A 19286-nucleotide genomic window follows, 5' to 3' on the forward strand; every position below is an offset into this window, starting at 1 on the left:
GGGCGTGGCGTGTGTCGGGGGCGTGGCGTGTGTCGAGGGCGTGGCCCTCCGTATAGAAGGTCTGGGGCTTTGGAATAACGGTCACTTCCTAAGAGCTCTAGAGATGAAGGCGCTTATCAGGAGCCACCAGGGTGCACTGCGGTGGGGCGGCCCCGAGTTCTCATCCCAAGCCCACTGAAAGGAAGACAGGTGCAGAGCTGGGGGACCGCAGTTGGGTCCGTATTCACAGGAACCTTAAAGCCATGTCTGCCAGTCAGGCACTCAGATCGTGTGCAGCAGTTTGCACAGGCGCCTCCAGGGGTGCCTGCAGCCTTTGGAACAATCCCCCTCCTCCCTAAGACCCAGCCAGCCGGCCCTGCGCACAGGCCAGGTCTTCCCCCAGCGCACGATCACTTCTGCTGAATAGATGTGCTCCCCACACACCTGGACGAACCAGGTGCTGGGCGGCACACCGCGTTCGCCCAGGCTGGCCCTGCAGGCTGTGAGCAGCGCGCCTGCTGCTGCACCCCCAGGCCTTGGCGGGATCCACAGCGTTCCCCTCCGCTTGGGCTTCCCTGGAAGTCACCCAGGCCTCTGTGGCTGTTCTGAGTCATGACAGCTGCCACCTGGCTCCCAACACTACACAAGACAGGGAAGGCAGCCTGCTGTTTTTTTTTTTTTTTTAAATTTTATTTATTTATTTATGAGAGAGAGAGAGAGAGAGAGAGAGAGAGAGAGAGAGCAGCCTGCTGTTTTGATCAGAGAGGAGAGGGCTACACAGCCCTCTCAAGAAGAACCCAGATCCCTGAACCCTAAGGCCATGGTGGACACCTGTGTCGGCTAGAACTAGGTCTGGCCTCAGAGACAGGAGCCCCAACAGGGACCTGCGCCACAGGGAAGGCTATGCAGGGCATGTACTGTACCGTTCGCATTGCACTGATGACCTTCCGAGGAGGGGACAGAAAATATCTTAGGGAACAGGGACCTTTTCTAGTTCTTACAAAATCCCCATGGAGGTTAATACAATACTATCCTGAGGTCTCTTCATAATCCAAAAGGGCTGCTGATGCTCCAGCCATCGCTCCATCATCCTGACGGCAGGGAGAAAGGGGAGGGGAGAGAGAGCACAGTTCCACGAGGAGGAGGAGCTTCTTAAATAAGAGACTCCAGGAAGCCCCACCAACATTCCCGTGTCTATCTCAGTGCCACACACACCCGTGGCAGGCGCCTCTTAGGTGACCCCCGCCACCTCCAGGCTTGTGTGGGCTCTGTAGCAGTGAGTGACCCAGGTAAGGCCCTTCCAGTTTCACAGCGAAACTCAGAGACTGCCTCAGCCGACTCAGCGCGGCAGCGACGCCGCACTCCCGGGGGCTTCAGTCCTCTGCTTCCTTCCCATTTCTAGATTTGGTTCTACACCAACAGCATCTTCCGCGAAGCCGGGATCCCTCCGCGAAACATCCCCTACATCACCCTGAGCACAGGCGGCATCGAGACGCTGGCTGCTGTCTTCTCTGTGAGTCCCCCTGGGCCCCGCCCACGAGTCGGTGACCTCTGGCTCAGTGTCCTCCAACACGGCCCCACGGGGACGTGTTGCCCATCCGGGACCTCCCGTGCGTGCTTCCTTGCCTGGGGTCTGCCCACTGAGCGCAGCTCCCTACCTGGAACGGTCCCCTGGCAACAGTGACACGGCATGAGCCTGCGGAAGAGGCCACATCCACCCTGGGGATGCAGAGGGGAGACCCCTGGGGGCCGCGTCACCTTCCTTACCCGTGGTCCTCCTGTCTCCCAAGCCTGCAGTACTTCACACAATAACGGAGTGGCGGGCCTGAGGGCCACGTCTGTGTCCCAGCACTCGGGAGGCTGAGGCAGGAGGATCTGCTTAAGCTTGAGGTCAATGTGTGCTACACAGTGAGACCCTGTCTCAGAAAAATAAACATTCGTTCCATATTTGTAATAGATACAAAAAAATGCAGAGGTGTGTTTGGTTTTCCCCCTACCACTTCACAGTCTTTTTTTATTTTATTTTACTTTATTAGAGAAAATGTTTCAATGTTTCATAAAATGCCTGTGTCAAATTATTGGCCCAGCCCAGTTGTTATGATTAGCTTTTTTTTGATCAGCAGAATAGTTGATCTAGGGTGAAAATTATTGGGAAATGCAAGGGTTCTTTGGACTTTGTGTTTATTTTTGTATTTTATTGCTATAAGAAATCAATACCAGCTTGTTGGAGTAAATTTGTGAAGTTCAGAGAGAAATGAAGAAGAAATCACTCCCAGTCTACCACCCAAGGAGATCTGGCGAATCTTGCTTGTATTAGTTCTCTGCATAGGTGCACGTTTTATCCTTAGACCATGGTAATCCTAATCCTATATGCCAGCTTTAATCCTGTTATTCATGTAATCCCCTGTCATAACAAGGCCCACTGTATTACTGATTCAGAATTTTTTAGTGAAGTTGCCAGGTGGTTACACGTGCCTCCCTGGGACCAGCTGTCCCACAGGACTGCCAGGAGGCGGCGGCCAGGAAGGTAAAGGCCGAAGAAGCAGCGTGACCAGGGAGGAGGGCAGAGAGCTCAGGGAAGCCCACTCCTGCCTGCCACTTGAAGGCAGAGCTGTCGTGGACACACTCGGCAAAGTGCCGCATCCACCCCAGTTCCTGGGGGCTGCGAGGGCCACGCTGGGCACCTCTGAGCTCACAGCCCTGTCATTCCCATGCCAGCTTAGCAGTCGGCGAAGACTGCCTGGTGTCTGAGCACGTTTTGCTCCTCCAGAGAGTAGGTGTGCCTGTGTCCATCCGGGGCAATGAAATGGCAGCCTCATTCCTGGGAACCACGCGTGTGTCCCCCTACGCAGCAGAGAGGAACTGTGCAAATGCGATCCAGCCCAGGACGCTGCGAGGGGAAGCTGGTGCTGATGGCCTGGGGCCCTCGACGGAACCGTAGGGGCCTCTTGAGTGAAAGAGCGACACAGAAGGGAGGGGAGGTAATCGTGAAAGAGGAGGCCCGAGGGACACCATCACGGGCTTTGAAGGTGAGGGACAACTAGATAAGGCAGAACCTGAGGGAGCCTTGCAGAGTTGCTGTGGAAATAACGTGCCCTGTGGAGGCCAGGGCCTCCTCCTGACAGTACCACGGGCTCCCGGAAGTCCACGGGACTGTTTCCATGCTGCCCTTGGAGAGCGTCGCCCAGCAGAAAGGACTTCCGGGTGGTTGGTTTTTTGTTGTTTTTCCTTCTGACAGTCTATTACGATGGTCTGAGGTCTGACTGAGAAGGGAGATGTGTTTTAGTTCATTTGATCTGCAGTTTACAGAGACTGAGGGTGGCTGTAAATAATCACCACCTCCTCGCAGAGCAGCTGGTTTCCTCTCCAAATTGACCAGGGCTTTCCTAGTGCTGTGCCAGCCGCAGGCGCCTGGCTACTGGGACGTGCAGCGACGCCTGTTCTCATCCCAGTGAGGAGTCTTCCTGCAGTCACCACAGGACTCTGTAGGGTTGACGTTTCTGCAGCCCACAGTGGCGCTGCCTCCCAGCTAACTCCACCACTCAGTGCTGGGCCCAACCCACGTCAGAGAAGAACACTGGCGGAGAGGACCATGGTCCTGCGCTTACCCAGGGTGCTGCAGGCCTCAGAGTGCAGCAGGTGCTCTGTGGATGTCCCCGTGCTCATGCGGTCAACTGTGGCTCTTTGAAGGTCATGATTAAAGTCCCTGTAGCACAGAATGTGCCCTGCTGTGGAAACGGGGCCCCGGTGGGTGTCATGAGCCTGGGTCGGATGACGTCACCCTGGAACCGGCTGGGTCCCTGCTCCATCTGACTGTTGCTGGATGAAGGGGAGTAAAGAGCCCCACTGCCCAGAAGAGGACCCCGTGCAGTACTGGCACTTTGCTGCCAAGGGACAGGAAATGCCAGAAGGAAGGAGCAGGGTGGAGCGAGTCCTTGGGCGCCTTTGGAGGTGGCACAGCCTGCCCAAGCCTTGATCCCCCACCACCAGGCTCCTGACTCTGACATGGTTCCTTGCTGGTGTTTGGGCCACCCTAGGGTTTTGTTCATTGTTTGGGTTTAGTTTTTTCCTTTTTTGTTTGGTTTTTGAGACACACTCTCACTGTTGTTCAGAATGGCCTGGAACTTACTATTCTGCCTCAAACACCACAACCCTCCTGCCTCAGCCTCCCAAAGCTGGGCTGATAGACCTGCACAGCTGGCTGTGAGGCTTTGTTACACCAGCCTTTAGGCGTCACACCACGGAGTATAACTCTTAGTTACTAATATAGTAACACGTTAATTCACAGACATTTCTGTTCAAGAAAGAACCGCTTCCGTTTGTGAACTCAGGCACTGGGTGGCAAACTCAGCTGCAGCCATCTTCCCCAGAGTGGTGGAACAAGTTAAGAGTGTGAACCGAGGGACAATTTATTTCTAAAACAGACAATGCTGAGATGCCTGGCCACCTCACAAAGCCTAGAAGAGGAAGCTGCAGCAGGGCGTTTCCTTCTCCCCAGGTCAGCAGGTGCAGGTTGGGCTCCTGCTCTGGGCCAGGCATCGCTGAGACAGAGAAGATCCCTGTCTTGGAGCGGGACACGCCTTACAGGGGAGGGAGCACAGACAGGGTGGAGGAGGTGAAGGGCACTGTGAGGAGGATCAGGACTAGGAGCGGGGTCTGCGGTGTCCCTACCTCACTCCGACACCTGACCCAGAGGAACACTCCAAGGGGACTAAGCAGCCCGAAGAGAGGCCCACTGCAAGCATCTGAAGATGGATCTGTTCAGGAGGGGTCAGGGATGAGAGTGCTTGGGACCACTCGGGGGCTGTGACCTCAGAGGGGACAGCTGGAGAGTGTCCTCGAGGAGGGAAGCCAGGGAGCCAAGCTCTGGCCCTGTGGCTAGGACGTGTCTCACTGTCTTGGGCACGCATGGAAGGGCATGAGGTGTTGACAGCTAAGCCCCAGGTCTTTGGCTGCTGTAGAGGAAATCCTCTCTCCACTCCCGAGTGGATCTGCCCAGCTGGAAGGGGCCCGGGCAGGCCCTCATGCCCACGAGCAGGGCAGCACCCACCAGGCTTGAGAAATCCCAGCCCAGGCCAAGGAGCTCTTCACAGTCTGTGCTGATGACACTGTGAGAAGCACCCATGTGCCCAGGGCCTGCAGGAAGAGCACACATCCATTGGAGCCTGCCCTGCTCTCCCAAGGGGCGTCCGCCCAGTGTGGGGCTGGCCAGGGGGCCCAGACTGTGGAGAGGCAAAGACAGCCCAGCACCCAGGCACAGCGCCTGCAGTTCTGTTCTCGAAGCCCACTTCCACCACCACCGCCACCGCCAGCCCGTGCACCCACTCCTCGGAGTAATGCTGCTCAGTCAGGTGCCTCTGTGGCTGAGTTTGGCCAAGGACAGGTCACACATCCGCAGCCTGCAGCCTGCCCTCAGAGACCCAGAAGTTGCTCCTGAGTCTTCATTTCCACCAGCACCTCCTCCCAGCTCTCTGATCAAGCCAGCAGCTTCCTGGGCCCTGACTGGGCCCTGGACTGCCCCAGCCACAGGAAGAACACCAGGAGTGGCTGGGGAGGGGGCGGAGCAGGCGCTCCCCACAGCCCCCCCCCCAGCCTCTGCTCTGTCCTGCCCACTCTAGGTTATCCGCACACCCAGTGTCTCTTTCCCTGCTCTTCTGCTGAAGAGCTTGGTTTAGGGGCTGGGGGGGGCGTAGTGAAGAGTGTAAAATTTATGCTCATGACTATCTCAAAAACAACTCTTCTCTTCTCTGGAGAGGGGTGAGAGGGCAGGGCTGTGTTCTGCTTGGAGCTTCTGAGGCTCTGACCTCAAGTGAAGAAGCCAAACAAGGTGTCCCAAGAGATACAGACATCACGAGAGTGTGAAAAATCCCTTGGAAACCTCCTCAGCGCCTCAGCTCCAGCCTTTGCTGCCACTCCGGTCGGCCCCGGTCTGTGTCTGATTTTGCGCTTTGGGTGATCTTAAGATCATTTAAATTTATTATACTTGGGGATCCTGGAAGCCCAGGAACGACAGGTGTTTTTTTTCTTACACCGTTGATACAAATAAATTAGGTGTACCATCTCTGTTACACACAGTCGTCTTTGTGTGTATGGCCTGAGAACTGAAGTCAGGGCCTCCTGGCTGAGCTATATCCCCAGACCTTTTTCTTTTCTTAAATTTTGAGACAGAATCTTGGTAAGTTGCTAAATTTTCCAGGTTGAGGTAGAACTTGCGATCTTCCTGCCTCAGCCTCCCAAGGTGCTGGGATTCAAGGTGTGCACACAGTTAAGCTGAAGTTCCTAAACAAGATTTATGTTTCAGTGACTTGTTTTTAATTTCAATTTAGAGTCTGTCTTGCGGGGAGACATTTTAGACACTCTGACTTCTGAAAAGACATCCTTTTTCAGTATCATTCTCTTGCAGGTAGCCCAGGCTTGCCAAGTCCTCAACGTCTCTGAGGAGCCAGATTGGCTTTCATTTTTAGAACAGAATTGCAAGAAGTGAAAGGCAGCCCTGGGCTGGAAATCACGCTGTTCTGTGCAGGGAGCCAAGTCAGTGACCCTCACACCACGCCCCTCCGCCCTCCACCCCCAGTAGCAGGCAGAACTCTGTCCCTGGCCCACTTCTATCTGGAGAGTCACCAGGGGTGGTCTGCATTCCAGAGTGCTGAGAGCAGACACTGGTAGGGGGTCTGTCAGCCTCATCTCAGTTTGCCCCTTAGACATCCTCTGTGGATTCCCAGCTGTCTTGCCCATATTGGTCACTGATAGGAAACACTAAACTGCCTTTAAATAGAAGTGGAAAAGTGTGTGTGTGTGTGTGTGTGTGTGTGCGCGCGCGCGTGTGTGCATACTGCCTTCACAGCGTTTCCCTGCAGTGCTTGGTCTGTACCTGTTTCACTCGGCTGGGCGCTAGCCCAGAGTAAGCGCTCCAAACCCACTTGCTTCCTGGAGTCAGGCTCAACTAAATCCCTTGGAGGAAACCGCCTGGCTCCCTGCAGAGGAGCCTTTGCCTCGGCCAGGCTCCACACCTGGGAGCAGTTAGGTAGAGGTGGGGTCCCAGCCTAAGGCAAGTCCCCCCACGCCGGCTCCTGGGCCCTGCACACACTCAGCCAAGTGACACACACATACAGGAGCAGCAAGTCAGCCAGCCCAGCTGAGCTGCAGGAATCAACAGAACAGGAACAAGCCAGCCTGGGGTGGACAGAGAGGCAAGAGAGTGTCATCTTTTAGGATGGAAGCACACCTCCAGGTGCGAGAGAACGCAGGAGCGCCCTGCAACCCCTGAGGAAGGCGGTGCGTCTGCCAAGCAGAGTGTGTGTGGTGCCTCATGCTGTGTGTGTGCGGGCATCGCTGTAAACACAGTGTGGCCAGGGTGGGTGCAGAGGCTGTATGCGATGTTACATCGATGACGTTAGGTCTGGTCTGGAAGTTTTGATTGAGGCAAACTTCAAGGGAGTGCATGCTAGAGCCCTTCTCTCTACCCTTCCTTCTTCCTTCCTCCATCCAGTCACGGTTAGAGCCTTCCCTGGGACCTTCAGTGTTGGTTGGAAATGCCGCGTCCTGCTAGGCCCTTCTGCTGGGCTGCATGGTCATGGAGCTTCTGCTGTGCAGAAGCAGCGATTCGATGTGGCCCCCTTTGCTGGCTTTTGGCACCCTCGCCTGTGCAGCTGGGCTTCAGGAAGTCCTTGCCACACCTACGACTTCAGTTTTGCCGACCCGATCTCCCAGCAGGCTAAGTGTCTGTGCCCTAGTATTTGGCTGTCGGATCTGTTTTGATTTTAGTTTATGAGCGCTGTGGGCCTAGCCTCAGCCTTCTGCGTGTGGTTTTCTAGTTCTCCCAAAAATCATTTAGTAAAGAGACTGTGTTGATTACGTATGCTGCCGCTTTACGGAACTTGTTTGTCAGTTTTAGCAGTCTTTTGGTGGAGTTTCGGGGGTTTTCTGTATAAAGAATCATGTTATCTGTAATCAATAAATAAGGCGTACTGTTTCTCTTTCCCACCTAGGGCCTGGTCATTGAGCGGCTGGGGCGGAGACCTCTCCTCATCGGTGGCTTCGGGCTGATGACACTCTTCTTCAGCATCCTCACCGCCACGCTGACTCTGCAGGTGAGCCCTTGACCTCCAGGCCGCGTAGTGTGGCGCTGGTGCCCGATTTAGCCACTCTGGGGCCTTTGGTTCGGGGCTCCATCCTACCTGCAGATAGTTCCTGCAATCCAGTTCTTACAGCTGCTGGGGGCTTCGGCAGTGGGTCCTTCCACTTGGAGACAGGAGACTTGCTTCCGGTTGTGTAACTGCTGCTGATGAGTTGTGGAGTGCTAGGCAGGATATGGCCCCTCTCTGAGCCTCCATTGAACAGAGGATGGCCCATAAGGTGCCCATTCCAGCTGTCCCCTTCCAGTGGGGCACAGGATCGCCCCATCTGCTGGCCCCCAATCATTGCCTCCTTGCTGGAAGGTTGCCAGCAGCAGCAGCTCTTCCGCTTCCTGGCTGGCAGGCTTTGGGCAGACACTTGCTGGTCTGCTTCCCTCAGGGCACCTTCTCCAAGTGGGGACACTCACCCTTCGCCCCAGGACACTGTGAAGTGTGCACTTCAAATGCACACGCAGCCTCTGGAGCAAGTGTTCAGGGAGGCAGGCTTGCTGGGGACAGACAGTGACGCCCTTCACGTCACACACCGATAGTCCTCCTCCCCTGGAGACGAGCGGCACAGCTGTCGGTGCATGAGCTGTCCGCAGCGACTCGACTGAGTGTGGACCGAGCTGGGGTCTGCCCCAAGTCCCAGCTGTCCTCCTCACCCCGGCTCTGCATCACCTGAGCCCTTGCTCAGTCTCCACCCGTCGGCAGCAGCAATGGGTTGCGGTCAGTGGAGTTGTGGGTGCTTTTCAAGGACAGCTCCTGACACTGAAGGTTGCTCATGTCCTCGCCAAATGCCTTAGCACTGCAGGCATTTCCAGCCAGAGGCGATCATGGGATGGTAGCACCTGAGGGACACGGACTGCAGAGAGCAGGTGTTGGGGACAGGTGGACGGAGGAGGGAAGGCATTATGTGTCAGCAGGGACAGTTTCCTCCCAGTAGCCAGGCTCTAGGTTGTCCTCAGAGGCTGGCTTCGAAGGCTCCTTGACACTCAGGGTTTGGAATAAGCCACTGAGAGCTGGGTGTGGAGGTGCAGAGCCCTGTCCCAGCACTCTGGGAGGCAGAGGCAGGAGGATCACAAGTTAAATGTAGCTCAGTGTGGAGGCCCTGGGTTCATTCCTCAGTACCAAAGGGTAGGGCTGAGGGGAGCCACTCAGATGTCCCAGGACATTGTGCTTTTGTCACCTATGCCAGAGGTTTTGAAAGGGCTGCCTGGAGCACACTGCAGGGGTATAAATGTGGTAGCTAAGAAATGCTTGCAATGTGATGATGCCTACAAAACTCCTGCTGCCGCCTGCCTCAGATGAAGCACCGTGTCAGGTGAGTTGTCTGCTTGTTTCCCACTTGCTGCTTGCCAGGGACTCTGCAGAGCTCTCGCAGATATTTTCCCCTCGCCCCTTACCCTGGTGACATAAGTGGGTGTCTGCATTTCCTCCACGTTCTGGAAATCGAATGTGGAACCCAGGACAGCACGTGACTCCATCGAAGATCAGGCAGGTGTACCCTGAGCAGGACCTGCAGTGGGGTCCTCCGTGCCCCGATGTCACTGCCTCCTTACCTGCTGCCCTCTGCCCTCCTGCAGGACCGCGCCCCCTGGGTCCCCTACCTCAGCATCGTGTGCGTCCTGGCTGTCATCGCCTCCTTCTGCAGTGGCCCAGGTAGGCATTTCCCGCCTCGTGGTGAGGCCAGGGGCTCAGTACCACTACCAAGGTGGGTGTCACCCTCGTATAGGGGGGAGCCCAGAGCCCAGAAGGAAGCAAAGTCTTGCGAGGGGTAAGGGCTTGTCCCCTGCCTGTCCCTGGACTCCGTGTAAGTGGAGTTGGCTTTCCATCCTTTGGTGGGTAAGTAGCAGGCTACTCCAAAAGCAAGCAGGTGCCAAGGTGAATAACAAAAGGACAGTTTACTCCAGGAGAACTACAGACCAGATGCAGACTGGCTTGTCATAAATCAAAGAGAATCAAAGTGCGTTCAGTGTCTGGGTTAGTGGGGAAGAATCCACAGCGAGGGGGTCTCAGATGTGTGCACCCCAAGAGCAGCTCTACTCTGCTGAGAACTGGGTGTGCGTTCAAGGCTGCTGACAGTCCTGCAGAGGGTGCACAAGGAGGCAGCTTCAGGGTGCGCAGGTGACCTGCCCAGCACGGACGGGGCCCAGATTTTACTTGTGTTCATAACCCCAAGGCGGCAGCAGAGACGTATGTACACGAGGCACAGGAGAAGAGCTTTGCCTTCGATGCAGACATGATGGTCTCCAGCACATCGGTTCCAGTCTGAAAATTTCATTACGGGCCGACTGCGTGCCTGGCACCAACTGAGCCCTCGAAGGGGAGTTTGTGTCCCTTCAGCAAAGGATGGCTGCAGACTTCACTCACCTTGATCCTAAAGGCACGGTGGGGACCTGAGTGTTGCAGAAGGCCCTGAGGGGTGCCAGGTCTTCTAGCCCACGCCAGCCTTATCCTGTTGGGGTCATCTGGAAATGTGTGCATCTGCGGGGACCCCTCCCCACCCCCACCCGTGCACTCTCCCTGTGCCCGAGCTGCTTTAACCATCAGCTGCACACATGCACACACACACACTCACTGACACAGTTGCATGATCCCAGCCTTTGCCCCGCCCCACCACCCAGAACACCTCCCTGTCCGTCCTTCTGAACAATGCTTGCTGTGTTTTAAAACTAAGCTCCTGCTGCCCCCCAAGCCTGTCTTAGAGCAGATGGCCTGTGACTGCAGCCCCTGCTTTATCCTGCTGTGGCTCTCAGAGCTTCGTTCTCCAATGCCTGGGATGGCCTGAAGGATAGAGACTGTGCGCGCTTCGCTCTGTTACCGCTCAGGGGTTAGACCTGCTCACTGCACAGTGGAAGCCAGCTGGGCAAGAGGCAGCGCATGCTAGGGAAGGAGCTGTGCTGCAGCGGTGAGTTAGCGTATCCAGAAATGTCCGTGCTTAGGGCCCGCCGAAGAGCTCAGCAGATTAAAGCGTGTGCAAGCAGGCGCAGAGGCCGGGGTTTATCCCGGGCCTGCCATGCTGGCCCCGCCCCTGGGATATGCTGAGACAGCAATTGAGACTGGGCGTGGTGGCGCGCACCTGTAATCCCAGCTCTTGGGAGGCTGTAAACAGGCGGATTACTACGAGTCCGATCTAGTAGTGAGACCCTGTAGACCCTTCCCCCCCCCAAAAAAAAAAAAAGTTCAGCACTCAGGCAACCACCACACACAGAGCGCTTGTACAGATGTGTGGAAGTGCGCTCTTAGCCACAGCCAGGGAGGCACTCACGGAGTCCTCGCCCTGCGGAAGTCCATCCCCTTGTGGACATTCTGATAGCATCTGCAGGTTGCTAGGTATGACAGGGCTCCGTATGTCTAAAGATGACTGACTAGGAGGTCCTGTGGCAACCATTCATCTTGGTTCTGATGCTGTCTACTGAGACCACATGCAGACCCCACGAGCTAAGGTCCCCCCATTCCCACTAGTCTGTCCCCACTTCTGCCAAAAATAGGATCCTTGGGAAACCTACACTCTGTCCTTCTGGTGCAACCAGTGGTTCCCAAGACCCCTGGTGAGGTTTCGTAAGTGCCTCGAGTGACTCGGAACTCAGGAAAATGCTCTACTTAGAGTTACAGCCTTTTAAATAAAGGATACAACTCAGAGCTGCCACGTGGAGGAGACGTACGGGGCAGGGTGAATGCGGAGCTCCAGAGCCTGGACGTCTGCCCCCCACCCCCACCCTCAGGGATTGCATCCTTGAGGCACAGATGAGCCCATCACTGGGCACTGGTGACTGAACGCCTCCTCCTGGAGACCAGGGATGGAGCTGCAAGCCCCACTGCCATAGCAGGGACAGCATCTGCCTTGAAACTGTCTAGGGCCACCTTCATTGTGAAGTCACCTGTCGCCAGGATACACTGAGGCTCTTGGAGCGCTGGCCTGGGCACAAAGGTCAAATAGACTGGCCTTTGCTAGCACAGCTCTGATGGACCCTGGGCCAGGAGGTAGGGTCGGAGTGACCACTGAGGCTATGTCCCGCCCATGGAGGAGCACAGGCAGGGCAGGACCACCTAGGTAGCCCGGCACCAGGGTCCCTCACCACAAGTGGCCACAGAGGTTCTGAAGGAGGGGACAGGGCTGGTACAGGAGCCTTCCCAGGCTCAGCTGGGCACTAAGAATCCTGGCAGACTCTCAGCAGGAGCCCCTGAGATTGAAAGGCAGGGGAGAGGCCAGCCCTGCCCAGCAGACCCTGAGACCCACCTGGCAGAAGGCAGAGGGAAGAGAGGCGAAGGAAATACCCAAGGTGGCACTCTTGGTTGGCATTAACTGGATGCCAGGCATGTTCCACCCTTCCAGGTAGAAGGAAAAGGAGCACCGCACACTCCCTGCCCCCAGAAGGCTTGTGGGGAAGCAGACCTGGCAGTTGACGAAGCACGCCGAGGTCATGGCTTATCCAGACACAACCTTTTCATTCTGTCTGAGAAGTGAGGCCCGTGATTTCACAGCCAGGCAGGGCAGGGAGAGACCAGGCTCTTTCCACCGCCCCTAGATCCCTGGTTGGGTCGGGGACTGTGGCAGCTGGCTGTGAGCTCTGCTTAGCAGCCTCCCGAGCCCAGGGAGGGACTCACTCAGCACACCGAGGCTTCTGCGGCCACTCACCACATCCTGGGGCAGCCGGCAGAGAGCCACCTCGCACGTGCCCTGTGGCGCAGGTGCTCGGCATGCCTCCTTATTGAAGGAATGAATGAATGAATGCACAAAAGAGGGCAGGAACCCCACACAGTGTGGCCTGCACCCCAGAGCATGGACAGGGATCCGCGCAGGTGACGCTGCCTGAGGAAGTTCTATGCAAAGTGGATGGCAAGCAAATTAATCGCTAGCTTTTCTGGCTGAGCAGAGATCATTAGGTGGAGGAAATAGATGTGTGCCCAGTAAAAGAATCACAGATACAAACTAAGAGACCCGCCTGGGTGCCAAATGGGCAAACAGTTACAATGTTTGAAAAGCAGATCCACATAAGGCAAAACAATTTCTCGGGATGCCTTGATCTCTGTGAAAGGAACTCGTGCAGAGGTGAGGCCTGCTGCTAGCATCACAGCAGAGATTCCTAGCAGCCCCGGCATTCGCGCCCGAGGCCACAAGGGTCTTGGAGACGGGCTGACCTTCCTGAAGCTCCCCGTGGGCACCTGAGTGTCCTAGAAAGCCCAGGGCCCCGGAGAGATGATCCCGCGAGGCAGTCTGCTGGGACCTCGAGGGTGGTTGTGTGAATGGACCGCTCACAGGGGCCAGAGCAGGGGAAGGAGCCCGTGAAAGGAGTCCAGACAGCCCGGAAAGAGGTGGAGCTGGGGCAGAGAGGGTTCCCTCAGAGCCAGGGGACAGAGACCCCACCGTGGGCCTCCTCCCAGGGCTCCAGGCCCTGCCTGTGCCCTGTGGCCAGCCTAGTGGTCGCTGTAGACCCCAGGGATGCAGAGCAGGCTGGGAGTGTTGGGGTGGGCGGCAGGCAGGGTGAGGAAACAGACGCCAGTTCAGACTGTTACGTTGCTGCTGTATTTGCCATTGGTGTCGAGCAGCTTCCCGTGACTGTAACAAAATGCCTGAGATACGCATCTGCAAGGAGAAAGCAAGCCTGTGCTGGCTTGCAGTTTGGTGAAAGGGGAAAGATTTATACGATCTGAAGAGAAACCAGAGTATACAGCTCACAGTTTAGAAAGTTCCTGCCCAGGATCAGTTGGCTCCGTTGCTCTGGGGTCCCGCAGGCCCCAGCAGGAGCACTCCTGAGCGGCCCAGAGGCCTTCAGCTATAAGCTGCCCTCCCAGTAGCCGCATGCGGGGACCAAGCCTTCAGGCTCCAGCTGTAGCACGTCAGCTCCACTTAGCTAGTTCCCTACACTGTTTGGATTGAGAGGTTCCTCTTCTACTTAGAACTTACCGTATTCTTGTTTATTTATTTTTATTTTGTATTCCAAAAGTAGTTGCATTTGATTCCGTGAGAGGCCATTATAAATGACCACAGACCGAGTACCTTAAAATTTATTTTCTCACAGATTTGGAAGCTAACAGTGCAAAGCCAAGGTGTCACCAGGGTCCAGCTCCCTCCACAGGTCCCAGAGGGACCCACAGGCCTGGTCCACCTCCTTAGCTTGCTGAGCCTTGGCATTTGGCAGCGGGACACCAGCATCGGCCTCCGTATTCCCACAGCTTCTCCCGTGTGTCCTCCCCGCTCCCAGGGCCTGCCCCCTAAGGACACAGCCATCGGGGCTGGGACACCATGCTGCTTCTTACCTGCACAGACCCTCTTCCTAATCAAGGTCACATTCCCAGTACCAGAGGCCAAGACTTCAGCTCATTCTTGTGGGGACACAGTCCAGCCTACAACGGTGACACACGTGCCCGGGAGGAAACTTTAAAATACAGCTATTTTCTAAGGGAAATATAAACGCCTCTACTCCCTTCTCGGACAACGATGATTAACACTTAATATTGCACCAGGTAGGATTTAGGGAACACTTGCAATGTACTGAGAATCATGTGGAGCCCTTTATGGGGATACTTTTGCTTTATCTTCCGAACACCATATGAGGTACATTTTATGATCTTCACCTTACAGATGGTAAAAATGAGGCTGAGAGGTTACATAAGTCATGCACAAGTACTCGGGGGCTTGTGAAAAGCAGGATAGTCATGTAAGCCTGGCTTCAAAGACGAGGGACTGGGCTGGCCAAATAGCTCAGCGGATTAAAGTGCCTGCAAGCAGGTGCAGGGGCCAGGGGTTCGATCCCTGGGCCTACCATGTCAGCCCTGCCCCTGGGGCACACTGAGATGGCAATTGAGACTGGGTGTGGTGGCGTCCGCCTGTAATCCCAGCTCTTGGGAGGCTGTAAACAGGCAGATCATTACAAAGTCTGATCTAGTAGTGAGACCCTGAACACCTTGTAGATCCTTCCCCCAGACACATAGACAGATGACAGATAGGTAGATGGATACATAACTGATGGATAGATGATGGATGCAAGTGATAGATGACAGACAGTGGATGACACAGAGGTGGACAGACAGGTCTGTGATAGATCTGTAAAGAAAGATCATTGTTTCTCAACCAATTTTGAATTCTTGTCACTCTAAAGGTGAAATTTTAACTTCAATCTAATTTGAATTCAACATAATTAATTTTAATTAAATTACTTAAGCTATTTAATTTTTTTTTAGTTGATTGATTATTTTTATTCAAATTAGCTTCTCTGTAACTACGCACTAGCAAGTACAATTTTGTCAGGCAGAAGTGACTTCTGAGGTTCCACGACCCTGGCCTTCGGGTTTCTTCTCCCCGTAAGCCCCCAGGTTCTACCTCCGTGGAAAATATACCCTGACCTTGGATAAAGACCCAGATCTGTTTCCAGATTTAGAAAAGTGATTCTGACCCTCAGATCTAAACAGGCGAGCTCAGCATCATGTCTTGCCATGTGCCCCACTCGGCTCACCCCAAGATCCATTTGCCTTCCAAACACATGAGATTTGGGGACCGTCTTAGATCTGAGCCACAGCACCGCCGTCCTCCCTGGGGGTTGCACATGCTCCGCCCCCTGCTAATCTGCCCTGCAGCCTCAGGCAGAGCTAGGTACTGAGCATCCCTCAACCCTGGGTAGGGAACAGGCTGATTTTTTTATGACTTCCTGCCAAGCTCTCTCCAAAAAGAGACAGCCCCTCAGAAGCAGTCTCGGGCTAGGGCTGCACTCGGCTGACTCAGAGCCCTCAAAGCCCCCGCCCATAAGCCTGGGTTTGTGATAACCTGAAGAGAGTTTCCAAAACTGGTTCTGGGGTCTCTCCAGTCGGCGACCACTGCTTGGCCCCAGGGGCTTCCTGTGGTTCCCACCAGCAGCTGCCATCCCCCCAGCTGAGACTAGGATAATCTCTGCACATGCAGCAGAGGAAACTGTCACTGAGGTGTTCCTGGCAACTGCAGACCATGGGGACAGCACTCACTGTTGCAGTGGGTTAGTTCCCTGTGGCTGCTGTGACAAAGCACTGGAAGCGTCACACGGCAGCAGTGTCTTCTGTCTGAGTTCTGGAGGGGAAAGTCTAGGACCACACTCCTGGAGGGACTCGGGGAGCAGCCATCCCAGGTGCCTGGCCGGGCTGCTGGTGATGCCTGGCTTGTGGCTGATGCTCTAGTCTCTGCCTCCATCTTCAGGAGTGGGGGAGGGTGTGCACACACATGTGCGCTTGTGTGTGTGTTTTCCAAATCTCCCTCTGTATATGGATAAATGTGATTGCATTTAGGACCCAGGCTGATAATCAAAAATAAGCTCTTCTCCTCAAGATCCTTGACCCAATTACATCATGTTAGCTAGTTTTCCATTGCTGAGACAAAGAACCTAAAATCATCAATTTAGGAGGAGCCAAGGCTTATTCTGGCTCAGTTTCAGGGATTGCAGTCCATGGCTGCTTGGCTCTGACCCTGTGAGCCTGTGGCACCATGTGACGTCATGGAGGAAGTGCAGGCAGAAGGAGGCCCTGTTCACCTCATCTCAACCCAAAGACAGAGAGAGAGAGCAAGCTGGGCTCCCAGTAGCCCCTTCCAAGGGGCACCCCGGGACCTCAGTTTCTTCCTTAGTCCATCTCCCAATGGCCCCATCACCACTAGTAGCCCCTCGGCTGGCACCAAGCCTATAGCGCTTCAGACAGTGCACTATTCTGACCACAACAGAAACTCTGTAGGGGTTCTGAGGAGCAGGGCTCAGCGGCCTTGGGGCTGGCGGGTGTGGGCGGCTGCACATCCCACAACAGCAGCATCTCCTCAGGCAGCAAGTGCGAAGCCGCAGGGAATACTTGGGAAGTTGGCAAGCAGCCCAGGCTGTCAGGAAAGACAACAGACAGTAGCAAAGCAGACCAAGAGATGGGCCGGCCCAGGTCAACCCTGCCTGTGTGTGCAACCTACAGACAGTCAGGCACTAGAGTTCAGGAGCCAGCCGTCTCCAGGGCCCGGCACTCATAATTCTCCATACTAGCAATGTGGCTTTGAGAGAGCTGCGTAACCTCCCTGAGCCCCATCTGGAAGCTAGAGGTAATAATGCCCACCTCCCCAGGCTGCGGTAGGGTGCAGTCTGCCCTCATTCCTGCAGGTCCAGGGGATATAATAATGAACAAAAGAGACTAAACCGCCTGGTCCTCATGGAATGTTTATGTTAGTAGAGGAAGATGACATAAAATAATGTGAGAAAAATAATATGCAACTTGTACAGTTGTGGATTAAAAAGGAGAAAATTAGAGCAAGAAGGGAATGGAAAGTGTCCATGAGAAACTGTAACTAGGAGGGAGGCGCCAGGAAAGGCCACCCCACAGCAAGGCGCTCATCCAGCAGAGATTTCATGCAGGGAATTGCAGGAAGCGTGCACCGGGAAGAGGAGGTGAGTGGTGCCAGGCCCCGCCAGGAGTGACTTTCATCTGTCTGAGGCCCACAGGGGCCAAGAGAAGGTGAAGGCAGAGCAGCTTTGAGGCAAGGGACCAGGAGGCCAGCAGACGCGCGCCGCTCTGTAGGGCGTCTTCAGGCTCGAGGCTTCTCCGTGAGAGGTAGAACCCTCTGTGGATCTGGGGGAAAGAGGTGTACGTCTGGTGTGCGGGAGGCCAAGGGTGGAAGCTGGGAAACCAAGGAGAATCTCCTACCATCGTGCAGCAAATGCTGATGCTGTGCGCACCAGGGTGTTAGCGGAGGAGACCCGAGAGATAGTGAGACTTAACTACAGTGATATTTATATGTTGGAATGATCAGAGTATCTTGCCAGGTGAGATGTAGAGTGTGACAGCAGGACAAAATCCAAGAGCTCCCAGCACAGGGCTACCATAAGGTGCAAAGGTGAGAAGATCAAGGCTTAGTCACTGTCATAGAGATTAGGGCTTGGTCACAGGCACAGCGATCAGGGCTTAGTCTTTTATTTATGTTTTTGGCGGAACAGGGAATTGAACTCAGACCCTTGCACTTGCCAGGGAAGCGCTTATTCCACTGAGCCATCTCCCCGGCCCCCAGGCTTAGTCTTAGACTTTCGGAGCTGATCTGACCACAGCTGTGAGCTAGCATGGCTGAGAGTGCAGCTCAGACTCTGCAGGCAGGGCGTCAGGCTCCCTGCCCAGGTGGAGCTTGTGAGGAGGGGTAATGATTGGCGAACCAGGACCATGGAAGGGAGGAGGAAGGTGGGGAGGGCAGTGTAGAGGCAGAAGCTAGGCTGGGTTGAGGCCACAGACAGCCTCAGACAGCCATGCAGGGTGCCCGGCTGCTCAGATGGTGGATTGGAGCTGTCACCCTGCAGTCAATGCTGTCCAGCTCTCCCTGTCAGCCCCCAAAGTGGGAGCCCCGGGAAGGACACGGGCTTGCATGAGGTGGCCTTTGTGGTAGCATCCCTCACCCCTGCAGCCTGCAGGCAATGCCCCTCCTGGGAGGCAGATCCACACCGTGCATCTCAGTCCCCTGTACCCGCTGTGCCTTAGCCACACTTCCTACTAACAGGTGGGTCTTCTTATATGGCCGTAAGACTCAGGGCCCTCTGGGGTCTCCTCATCAAAGAGGCTCCACCTTCCTGACCTAACCAGCTCCCCAATCTCTTCTCTTCTTACCAATGATCAGGCTTTCAACAAGCAGATTTGGGAGGCGGGGACCCACACGCATCCAGTCCCTTCCCTCTCCACTGCCACCCACGTTGTCTCCATCAGCATCACCAGTGCTCTCTACTGAGCACTTGTTATGAGCCAGGTACTGCAGCCTCGTTACCTCTTTCCACAAGAAGCCCAGGCGTTAGTGGGGAAGGTGGCAAGAGCTCCACTTCCCTGCCTCTGAGGCTCTTAGAAGCCACCGTTCAAAGGCTGGACGGGTGGTGGACAGGGGTTTGTCACAGGGGAGTTGTCATTGCCTCCTTCACTTCTCTTGCAGCTTTAATGAGCAAACATGGGGGGTCAGGGTCGGCGTCACCCTTATTTAATTTGTGCTTTTCTGCGGGAGATGTGATGATGTGACAGTGACTCACTCCTCTGATGTGTCAAACACCAGCAGCTAAGAATGGAAAAGCCGCCCAGGGTGTCCACACGGTGGCCGTCATTTCTCTGCTAATCTTAGAGAAGCCAAGATTATACCACGCTGGTATAGCCCTGGCTTGTTCCTACCCTGTCTTTCATCAGTTCACCCTCGTGACATTGTGAGGCTAGGTGCCACATGCACAAAGCCAG

General features: G+C 55.2%; 1 protein-coding gene across 4 annotated transcripts in view; it reads left to right on the plus strand.

The window, feature by feature from the left end:
• The window catches only part of Slc2a9 (solute carrier family 2 member 9), a 188691-nt gene that overhangs the window by 138206 nt on the left and 31199 nt on the right, over positions 1-19286 (plus strand). For all 4 annotated transcript variants that reach the window (XM_023699664.1, XM_023699653.1, XM_023699648.1 and 1 more), the window contains 3 exons: positions 1382-1492; positions 7968-8069; positions 9680-9755. In XM_023699664.1, coding sequence (XP_023555432.1) covers positions 1382-1492; positions 7968-8069; positions 9680-9755 — 289 coding nt within the window. The remainder of the gene's footprint in view (positions 1-1381; positions 1493-7967; positions 8070-9679; positions 9756-19286) is intronic.

This window comes from Octodon degus, unplaced genomic scaffold (assembly GCF_000260255.1).
Source record: "Octodon degus isolate 3935 unplaced genomic scaffold, OctDeg1.0 scaffold00006, whole genome shotgun sequence".
NCBI lineage: Eukaryota > Metazoa > Chordata > Mammalia > Rodentia > Octodontidae > Octodon > Octodon degus.